Genomic DNA, 11,069 nt, shown 5'->3' with positions numbered 1-11,069 from the left:
ATTAGGCTTACAATTCAAGCCATCGTCCATTAATTTAACTAATAATGAGATTCGTACGAATATATGTACACGTAAAAATCCGCAATCATAGAATTTTTGTTTTCACTATATACATATTTCAAAATATGTGAATTTCTCCTACGCATTTCGCAATCAAATAAGAATATGCATTGTTTAAATTCATTTAGATACGCGTTAAAAGATATGTAATTAATAAGTAATTTAATATTATTAAATTATATAATTTACTTATATACCATAATATTTCACTCATCTTAAAATTGTTTTTATACTTTACTCTTAAATGTTTGCTTTGAATAATTATTACAGTGATTACAGATTATGGAAGAAGTGTAATAAAACTATTCAGAGTAATTGTGACATTATTTTCAATTTTCACTCAAAATATGCTTTTTAAAATTATTTTATCAAGCATTTAAGAATAAAAAAATAATCTAAACGTATACAAACAGCTATATAATTTACCAATAGACCATAATTCTCTTATCTAATCACAACACTGAAATGTTTAAAGTAATATGACAGGAAAACTGAGAAAGAAATAAGCCTAACAGATAATTGTATTGGAATTTCCTATCATCTAGTAATTAGTTTACCATTCTTGCTTACTTAATGTAAATACTATATTAAAGAGTGAAAACCATATAAAAATGTTGAAGTACAAAAGTTAATACTATCGTTATTGAGTATTCACTGTGCATACCATTACATTGCAGGACACAGGATAACAAGAGATATGAGTTTCTTATACCCTCTCCTTGATAGTGAAATATGATAAATATGAACTGTATGTGTTTTTTGTGTACTGTTATGCATGTGCGCATGTATATGAACACATATATTTTTATGTGTATATAATTCTTATATACTTAAAGCACATCTCTCTTGTATATAAATATGGTACTACAAATATAATTTATGAATTCGGGAATGCGTATTAATTAATGTAAATATCAGTACAAATATTCAATCTCTTGTGTTTTTTAACCTATCCCTATCTTGTCTCCAAAAAAAAGATATAGATATACTTCAAGTTCATCTAGATATACTTAAAGTATATATATAATTCATGATATGCACTATTTGTAATGGAATAAATAAATATGTATGCGCGTCTTAACAGAAGAAAAATTGAGTATTTTCATACATTACACACAAGTATAAATGTTATTACTGTTTTAAATAAAATTATTCAAAAGTATGCTCAAAAGTATGCATCAATGATTAATTTGTAATTAAAAAAAAATCATAGTTACATGAAACAACAACATCAAGAAACACAATGAAATAAAATAACATTATTCTCCCAACATTATTCTTGTGTTGCTTCCAATTTATCATGTTAAAAAATATAAATATGTACTATTACATTGTTTTATAATAGGTTACATTTCAAAAGAAAATTGGCTTTCCAATTTTCATGAAATTTGATGAAAATATTTCGATAAATTGAATAAAATACACATAAAGTAAAATTCAGTACTCACTCAAATTATTAAATATTTTCTGCGCAAATAAAAGTCTCCATTATCCACTTTTTATATCCACATGAAACAAACTATAGCATATACCACATTATGTATTCTGCGCAAAGCGAAGTCCAGCGCTTTCAACGCAAAAAGAATTACGTTTTTTAAATATTATCTCTATTGAATTTCATTTACGTCAAAAATCTTACTAAGTACATATATTCCCGTTTTTTAAGATATTGCAAAATTTTATGAAAAATTAAAGAATGGAATTTCCAGAATTCTATCAGATATTTTACACAGAAGTTTCAGAATTTAATCGCAGAAGAAATTTGTTCGATTTAGGATGTGCCAATTGTTCGGTGAGATTAAAGTGCGGTAATCTATGCGCCGTGCACAAGAGTGCTACTTCGCCCTGTCTCAACTGAAATTCACAACCGTTAGCGATTGGACGCGAGGGTAGCTCTCCCTCGCACACCAAGGCCCAATGATGCGATCGCTTTTGTCTCTCCTTCTCGTTCGATAGCACCGGGCTCGTAACGAAGAATGGTTCCAAAAATGCGCGTGGTGCCGCATCTTGGGCTAAACAGCGGGCAAGACGATTAAGAATAGATTCAACAGAATGACGCGGTTGTTGTCGAGTGATTCTCAAATATTTCTGCAAGGCCCTCGCCATGGAAGGAAACACCGCTTGCGCAGCTTCCATGGGATCCATCGGTCCCGAGTTCGGCGTAGACTCTACCTCGGAATGTAAGCGTTTAATGTGCGCAAATGCCTCCTCGGCGGCGGTGATTAGCCTCGCGCGGCGTTTCCGTACTCGTCGTTCGTAATCGTGTTCCTCGTAGAAGCGTTCGTTGTGACTGGAATCACGACGACGTGCCTGCGCAGCTAAAACTGCTCGGTCCCCGCTACCACCGCGCGATTGCATAGCGCCAGTAACTCCACCGTCGACTTCGTAGAATTTGAAGCTCGACTGCTTCCTGCCTGACTTCGAGACCGGCAATCGTTCCAAATATGGATTATAAATCGGGAATTCCGTGTAATACCTCTCCAAGACCCATACAGCCGCTCTCTGTATCGATAATTGGCCAATCGCGTAAGATCTCGATTCACCATCCGGCGATCTAACGACCTGTCAACAAAAATGTCAATGGGATATGTAATTCGATGGCAAATATTATAGATTAAATATTATTGTTCAAAGATATATACAACATTTAAGCACCTTTAGATAGAATGTAGGCTGCAGATGACGAACTTCAATAAGGAGCACAGCAACATAGTGTATAAATAGCAGTGTATCTGCAAGGGTACCTGCATAATTTACTAAACTTTTGTACTCTGATATTTCACCATTGGCAGCAGTCTTAGCACTCTCAGTGATCTGAAAAGAATCAATAATTATGTATAATTTACATTTGCTAAACTAGATGTACATAAAATTACATTCAGGCACAACACAGATTTTTCTACATACCTGTACAACATAAAAAAGCCAATAAGTACAAATGCACAGCATGGTTAGCAGCAGCACTCCTGCTCTAAATAAAAATATACGTGGCATGGTAGCGATTCGCGGACGCAGAAACACCGCCCAGCTACCGATACCCAGTAGCACCAGTTTGAAGGCTAATCCTAGCAGTTGGCCTTTGCATTCGGCGTTGCACGACAGTAGCTGTAGTTTCTGCTGCATCGTCAACACCGTCGTTGAGTCGGGAAAAAATCCCAATTTAGGCAAGATCACCATGGCAATAGGACTAAGGAAGGCGCTTATTCCGAGTATCATCGCCACGGCCGGACCGACATAACGACTGCAGCTAGAACCGAACGATCCATCGGTCTCGTTCGGCCAGTGGCTTACATCTTCGGTCGATTCGGATCTGTCCGAGGTATTGCCGGTAACGGCCGTGGTATTCTCTCCCCAATTCTCATCCTGTGGCAGTATCTGTACCTCGATCACCTCCTGACCCATATTATCTACGCTATCTCCCCGTACGTTTACGGTTGTTTGAAACGGAGCCATTTCGTTAGTATCCAAATTCTGCCTCTCTTTCCTTTGACTCCGATTGCTCCTGTTGTAAAAAATTGATACGTACGTACAGATACACCAAGTAGTTAGTTAGTTCTCTAATACCGATAGCATAACTTGTTTAGAATAAAGACAAGATTAAAGTTGATCGAATCTACCTGGTAGTACGGTGAGAATGTTGCCTGTGATGCTGCTTCGAGCTGTGGGATCGATGATGCTTTTGGGAGCTTCTGCTGTGGTGGCTATGGCTATGCTCGCTAGCCCCGGATTTCACGCTCTCCGTCTCCATTCCACGGCAAAGACTACCTGCCGCTCGCTACCCCATAAGAGCATACCCTCCTTCGCGCGCGGACAAACGACGGGCACATATATGCGATGCAACGCAACGACTCTCAACGCGATACCTGTCGTTGGGATACGCTATCGTAGCGGGTCTGCGATCCAAGCATCCTCGGAACGTCGCGGCGTCGCAGCCACGTGTACCTTTGACATTACGCTTCGATCGGAACCGATCTACTCCGAGAGCTCGTCGCTATCGTCGTCGCTTCGGTAGCGCGACGAGAAATCGGATCGGCGAGACAACGATTCTCAATGGTTATAAAAGTCGTAAAAAACGGACGCCGACACGCCTAACGTTTTATTATTCCCACCCCCTCCGTCCGGCTCCAAGCAGCCGGGCTACCACATTCCGTGGTAATTGCTGCGATTGAAAACACTGCGGCCCGTCCCTAGGGAAATTTTATCCCGATGATTACGTAGAAGAGAGACCATTGAACTTTATGGAATGAGTCATTCCTTTCATTGAACTCTATTATCATAGAATGAGCCATCAAGGAGTGGGGGCACAACTTTGAGAAAGAGACAATCATATGGTCTATCTTTTTTACGATTTTCTGTTTATAGAGTGAGTTTATAGAGTTCAATGAATGAGAAATGCCATGTGTGAATTTTTATTTCAAACTTATAATCTTCGATTATAAAAGTTACAGACATCATTCTGAAAATCTCAAAGGATAAAAACTAAAAGTTTATACACATTTTTGCAACTGACCAATCAGAGATGCGCTGTGCTTTACGTGGAGTGACATCCGATTGACTACGTCGCCAATTGGCCAATTCAAAATAGGACTCCCCGATTGGTCAATCGTTGCTGGTTACCCTAGGCACAGGTCGATATAATTGGCTGTGGTCAATCGCAACGTGGTCAAACGAGGCACTCCCCTTTACGTGCATGATTCTTTGCTTGGTCCATTAAACACTTCGAAGCGATATAATAACGCAGACAAATGGCGCAAAAATTTCTTTGTTCCGATTGGTCAGTTAAACCGTACTTTATTTTAACGAATAAATTTTCGAACGCATTCATGAGGAGAATGGAATGGAGTGCATCTCGAGTGATTCTGAATGTTCGTTGTTTCGAGATTCGCGCTGACGGAACGGCAGCTGTAAACGACCACACGTTTCGTTGATTATATACTTGATTTTAGTATAAATTCTATACTAAAATCACGATTTTTATCGTTTCTAATTTTGCGTGTTATTTAACTGATTCAGCGGGTTTGTTATCTCTCATGTGACGTTCAGTGAAATTTTATTGCGACATTGTAACACAATTATTCGCATTTCCCCGTAGAATTACACACTGCCAAAGAGGATGCCGAAGAGGAAGGTGCAACATCAAGCACTCATAGACTCCGACAGCAGTGGAAGCGCGTCGGAGAGCGGCTCGGACTTGGACAATGTAAATAGTCTAACCTTTGTAGCACATGAAAATTTCATCCAACAAACATCTCTAGCAATCGTCAATTTTTAACATTCATTAAAATTTGTAAAATAAATTTTGAAATGTATCCGGTAATCGAATGTAGCTTTGCATAATCAATAGTAGCATCTATTAAATGAATACACTTTTGAGATCAAATGATATGCAAATGATAATAACATTATAACATGTGTCATAGTATGTTGGAGTAAAAAAGAAAAGTACACTATTACATTAAAAATGTATATATCATTACATTGAAATTGTACAATTTTATTAGATATATGTATATATGTATGTAATGTGATTTGAGATAACTGCTACTGTTATTTTTTCAATGATTTTATTTATAATAATTTGCAGTTTGCAGTATATATCTGTTTTTATCCAAACTTTATCAGGATCTGCTATCATTGGCGAAGAAAAAGAAAGGGAAATCTCAAGATGATTCTCAGTCGAATGAAGATAATGGATCTATTAAAAAAGATACCAAGCATGATTCAGATACATCAGATTCTGATAATAATTGGAACAACAAAAACACTGGAAAAACAAAGAAAAAGAAGGGGTCATCAGCAAAACGAAGTAAACGGAAGGTGACAAAATCGAGCTCTGAAGAGAGTGCCAGTGAGAAAGAACCAGCAAAGCAACTTTCAGAGCCAGAAGAAGGTATTTAAAAGTTAAATATATCTTATATGTTTAAAAATGTATATTTTTACTTTAAATACATTAGAATTTTGTTAATATTATAATAACTAACAACAATTATTTTGTTGCAATAGGTGAAGTATCAGACTCTGATGTAAGTGTTTCCGACTCTAGCCAAGAAGAATTCAACGATGGTTATGATGATAAACTCATGGGAGATGCAGAGGATCAAGCCAGACTTGCTCAAATGACTGAAAAGGAACGCGAACAGGAAATTTTTAAACGAATTGAGCAACGTGAAATTATGAAGACAAGATTTGAAATTGAGAAGAAATTAAGAATGGCAAAGAAACAAGAATTGAGAAAGCAGAAAGAATCAAAAAAGAAAGAGAAGGGTGGTGAAGAGAAACAAAAACTAGACAGGGCACCAGATCCTAAAGAAAGAAGTAAAGATCGTAAAAAAACAATAGAAGAAAAGCAAGATAAGAAATTCCATGCAATGTCATTGCTTAAAGCCAGACGCGAAGAGAAAAAAGAACGAGGTAGCGCGTCTTGCACATTATTTCTTTTTCTTTTCATTTATTTTACACTTTAATGTCCTTCTTTTGATTAGAGGAAAAAGAAAAACAGAGAATAGAACAGCAACAACAACAATCAAAGGATATAGAGGAAGAGGAATTGGAAAATGATCATAAAAGTGGAAACAAGACTAAACTTAAAGCATCTGATATATATTCCGATGACAGTGGCTCATCGGACAGTGCAGAGGAGGAGGAAGAAGCTAAACCGGCATCTCAGCGTAGATCGTCTTCGAGTGAAAGTCGTGATTCGGATTCTGATAACGATAAGAAGTCAGTTATTTGTCTATTTTATGCACAAAATAAAATTCTACATCTTCTGAAATTATACTTATATTTAATATCATTATTTTTTAGATCGATTACAAGTAACAAAGCCAAACCGAAAAAGCCGGTATATATCAGTACTAAGGAAGATTTGAACAAGATCCGATTGTCTCGTCACAAAATGGAGAGATTCGTTCATTTACCTTTCTTTGACAGAGTAGTGCAAGGTTGTTTTGTCAGGATTGGAATCGGTAATAATAATGGTAAACCTGTCTATAGGGTAGCTGAAATAAGCGGTGTATGTGAGACAGGAAAGATTTATCAACTCGGCGGCACAAGAACGAATAAAGGATTGAAATTGCGTCATGGTGCACAGGAACGTGTATTCAGGTTGGAATTCGTCTCCAATCAAGAATTCACAGACTCGGAATTCTTCAAGTGGAAGGAAACGTGCGCGGTGCAAGGAATTTCCGTGCCAACATTCGACGAAGTAGAACAAAAATTAAAAGATATTAATGAAGCATTGCTATATGAATATAAAGAAGAGGATATAGAAAAGATTGTTCGAGAAAAAGAGAGATTCAAGCAAACACCCTATAATTACGCGATGAAGAAAGCTCAGCTAATGAGAGAACGGGACGCGGCTAATTGCAGAGGAGATGATGAGACTGCTAGTCGTCTTAATCAAGAATTAAGTGAATTGGAAGAACGCGCATCGGAACTGGATAAGATGCGTACAGCGACGATTTCCAGTATATCATACATAAATGATCGCAACAGAAAGAAAAATGTCGAAGAAGCCGAGAAAGCTATAATGGTAAGTTTTCAAATATATTGTGTTTATGTATTATCCTTTGCTATTATCCGAAATTTTCGACAATTAACCAATATTGATATTGATGTAATAACAGGAAGAATTAAAAGCTAATAAAGGTAAAAAGATTGATGATCCATTCACCAGACGAAGTACTAAGCCTAGAATGGTATTTAAACCAGAAGATGAATCTGAAGTGGTAAGCACAGTTCCAATAAATGACAAATCAAGTCCTCATCCGACTGTCGATTCGGTATCGACCGCTAACGATAAAGAGAATGGACAGGAGTCTAAAAAGAAACAAAGTACAGAAGATTTGTTTAACGCCCACGATTTCGATATAACGATCGATTTGGAAGTTCCTATTCCAAGTAAGTTTTCAAATCATAAGAAGAGCACTATAATTATAAACTGTTGTTTGATAGCGAAAAAAGATTGTGTAATTCTTGAGGAGAATACAATTTATATTGATGTTTATGTATAATTTTATTTCTAGGTAATCCTGTTAGTGTTTTACCGAAGCCTATTAATAACATCAAGGACACAGGACCTCGCCGATCATTAAATTTAGAAGATTATAAAAAGAAACGCGGTCTCATCTAACAGTTCATACGTTTTAGACATCGTAAAAACATAAGATTAAGTTATCGAGGTTGTCTTGTAATAATTAAAAATTTTAACCTCGCTTCTCGAATGCTCTGGTTAGTAAGAATATGTTCTTATAACAATTGACTGAGAAACTAGATTATTTATATAAAATACTTTTTTTCGTAGAGTATATTATACATTATATTATATTGGTAATGGCGCGCAAATCCATCTGTTTAATACATTGAGTGTTGGTGACGGTTTGCTAATTTTATATAAAAAATTAGCTCCGATAATATTGTATTATAGTTATAATAAATAAAGGAACATTAAAACGAAGAATATCGATACCTGATGGTTTTTGGATAGTTTCTTATAATCTTACATTATTATAGACTAATATCCATATTCATATATGATGTAAGAGATATCGATATCACTCACTATTTATCGCGCCATAAACACTCAATGTATTAAAGATTTTCCCAACTAAAAAGGTTCCAACGCAAAGCGGTTCCTATTGTGTACTCTAAGTAATGACATTGCGATTTGTGCATGGGAAATATAATTATGCAAGTAATCGTTAGAATTGTTCTATGATTACAGTACTTAAAGGAGATAGTTGATATACTGAGAAGAATGCGATTTTACGCTTTGTCTTACATGTTCCAATACTGTAGAACATCCATACTTAAACAAGAAGAGAGGAAAAAAATATAAAAGAGGAAAGGTATATATCCAATAATGAAATCATTTGCCAAACATGACACTAACTTTTTACGAATGAAAATATTGTTTGTATAAGAATTAATTACAATGACAGTATATATAATGACGCACAGAATAATAGTTTATTTTATACATGACAGAATTAAACTCACTAAATGATAATTCTATCAGGAAATGGACAACACATAATAATAAGATATTGATGCTCTATATCTTTTTAAAACATCAACTACAGTTACATTTGTATGTCTCAATTTCATATTCTGTATATGCACTAATATAGTTCTTTCATGAAAGTATATTATATTATATTTTTCATTTTAATATTTGTCATATAACTGATATAACTTAATATTTTTTATTGAAAATATTACGTGTAAATATCTCAAGATTTTCAAATTATGATTTTTGCTGTTTGGAGCTCTAGACATTATAATTAGATAAATAGGTTAATATATTATAATAAATATAATCTATTAATTACTTATTTTTTTACGAGTTAATACTGCCGACAAAGTTTGTTTTGACTATACATTACAATTTTGTAATCATATATATGACCATGACATAGGAAGTATATATGTGTGTAATCAATTATACATATGTTGTAATTTACAAAATAGAAAATTTTGTGTTACTTGTGTTGCATTTCGTTTTTCGAAATTGTACATACATACATACATACATTTATAGGAATGTTCTGTATTTAACGTAGATAAGAAATTTTTTACAGGGAGACACAATTTTTTTTTATTTATTTGCTAAATTACTATTTCTCCAATGGAGAAGAATTATTTTGAAGAGTGTAATCATGTAATCAATGCCGAATGTTTTGTGATTGTAAAAAATAATCAACGTATTTGTGTAATATATTGTTTGTATGAGATATTTGCGAAGCAGTGATACGGAGTGTTGAACGCTAAGACGATAGGCATAATGTTTGTAATACTCAGATAAACGATAAAAAATATAAATTGAAATTGTAAGATAAATTAAGCTTTTACATAGGTATTATATTTTTAGTAATATTCTAGATGAAGATGAGTAGAATGCAATATTTCTAGATATATTAATATCTTTTTAATCAATGATACGTCATTATTGTAATATCTAAAGTGGACTCTGTTACAATTATGCGTTTCCTTTATTATCATATGTTTTTTTATTGTAGGTTTTTTTATGTAAGTTTGCAATATTGGCAATATTACATCGTTGAAATCGTAAAGAGATGTATTATGTTTGCCTAAGTAACTTCTTTTTTATAGCCAACATGTATAATGTCGCTCTTGTATGTACAAAGATAATGATCATTGTAAACTGTATAATATAATTAACAGTATTCAGAAAAATATATACAAATGTAAAATTCTCTCTTGCGTGCGCGCGCGTGTGTGCGTGTGTGTGTGGATTCGTATTTATTATTTGTATTAGATCGATTATACATTGATTTCTAGTAAATTTTATTGTATTTGCCACAACATTTGACATGGAAAATTTTACATTTCGACATTTTTCGCGTACGTTTTATCGCAAATATCTTTTGTAATCAGTCTCGAATGGAATGTTTGAGATAAAGTGGCGAAAATTTTTCTCCTCGGGCGCCAGGCGCCTCGATACGCTCCCGGCCCTGCTTTATCGGCCAATCGAGACACGGTTCGGGACATGTCGCGTCGATTCTGCGCGCAGTCGCGACGCGTATGCGCGTGACAGATGGTTCGCACGCCGCTGCCCATATAAGGCAATTTCCCTACGTCCCTAACGGCGATTGGGCCGCGCCGACTGGCACGTCTCGCGTCAATGACTAATTCCTCCCGAAACCTCCTCCACGCGCGATTCTCGCGAATCGATTTCGCGAGGATAGGTATGGACAATGCTGGACCGGTCTCGGCGCCGGCTGTCGATCGATTCCCGCATATATATATATATACATATACTCTGCGCGATATCTCATCGTTTAGTTTCTCATCGCGCCGTCCTCGCGAACCTCGCGTGCGACGCGGTCCACCCGCCCGTTTATCGGTCGCGTAATCGCGAGATCGGCCAGCGTGTCTCGAATGCCGAGGATTCGCGCGAGTAGCGCGATTTTTTTTCGTCCCTTTATCGCGTCGCGCAACCGCGAATTTTTGACGGGCGCTCGACGGGGCGCGAGCCAATCGGCGGCGCG

At 35.9% G+C, this 11,069-nt stretch overlaps 2 protein-coding genes across 3 annotated transcripts; one reads left to right on the top strand and one right to left on the bottom strand.

Moving 5' to 3' along the window:
- Positions 1-1,232: 1,232 nt before the first annotated feature.
- On the bottom strand, positions 1,233-4,213 carry Vang (Strabismus domain-containing protein Vang). The gene is made up of 4 exons (XM_083108532.1): positions 3,678-4,213; positions 2,968-3,562; positions 2,716-2,874; positions 1,233-2,622 (listed from the first exon to the last, which is right to left on the bottom strand). Exons 1-4 carry the CDS (start codon positions 3,806-3,808, stop codon positions 1,786-1,788), a joined length of 1,722 nt encoding a protein of 573 aa, XP_082964658.1. The 5' UTR covers positions 3,809-4,213; the 3' UTR covers positions 1,233-1,785.
- A 680-nt stretch (positions 4,214-4,893) lies between these two features.
- On the top strand, positions 4,894-10,383 carry Rtf1 (RNA polymerase-associated protein Rtf1). Of its 2 annotated transcripts, XR_014440452.1 has the most exons (9): positions 4,894-5,076; positions 5,153-5,260; positions 5,683-5,950; positions 6,064-6,471; positions 6,543-6,780; positions 6,865-7,591; positions 7,686-7,959; positions 8,085-8,289; positions 8,363-10,383. XR_014440452.1 is itself a non-coding variant. In XM_083108964.1 (8 exons), exons 2-8 carry the CDS (start codon positions 5,174-5,176, stop codon positions 8,189-8,191), a joined length of 2,109 nt encoding a protein of 702 aa, XP_082965090.1. In that variant the 5' UTR covers positions 4,894-5,076; positions 5,153-5,173; the 3' UTR covers positions 8,192-10,383. The 2 variants fall into 2 exon arrangements, 1 of the variants encoding a protein (XP_082965090.1); XM_083108964.1 differs by having other exon boundaries at positions 8,085-10,383.
- Positions 10,384-11,069: the final 686 nt, after the last annotated feature.

This window comes from Camponotus vicinus, unplaced genomic scaffold, assembly GCF_025532165.1.
Source record: "Camponotus vicinus isolate PSW18456_S1 unplaced genomic scaffold, iyCamVici1.0 SCAF_9, whole genome shotgun sequence".
Lineage (NCBI taxonomy): Eukaryota > Metazoa > Arthropoda > Insecta > Hymenoptera > Formicidae > Camponotus > Camponotus vicinus.
This window is presented reverse-complemented; position numbering and strand designations above follow the sequence as displayed.

What these genes read in the sequence shown, in the direction of transcription:
- Vang (XM_083108532.1), bottom strand. Translation starts at nt 3,808, where the DNA reads ATGGAGACGGAGAGCGTGAAATCCGGGGCTAGCGAGCATAGCCATAGC. An exon ending in CATTCTCACCGTACTACCAG is followed by an intron (nt 3,563 to 3,677) that starts GTAGATTCGATC and finishes TTTTTACAACAG; the next exon opens with GAGCAATCGGAGTCAAAGGA. An exon ending in AGCCTACATTCTATCTAAAG is followed by an intron (nt 2,623 to 2,715) that starts GTGCTTAAATGT and finishes TTTTGTTGACAG; the next exon opens with GTCGTTAGATCGCCGGATGG.
- Rtf1 (XM_083108964.1), top strand. Translation starts at nt 5,174, where the DNA reads ATGCCGAAGAGGAAGGTGCAACATCAAGCACTCATAGACTCCGACAGC. An exon ending in GCGGCTCGGACTTGGACAAT is followed by an intron (nt 5,261 to 5,682) that starts GTAAATAGTCTA and finishes AAACTTTATCAG; the next exon opens with GATCTGCTATCATTGGCGAA. An exon ending in TTTGGAAGTTCCTATTCCAA is followed by an intron (nt 7,960 to 8,084) that starts GTAAGTTTTCAA and finishes TTTTATTTCTAG; the next exon opens with GTAATCCTGTTAGTGTTTTA.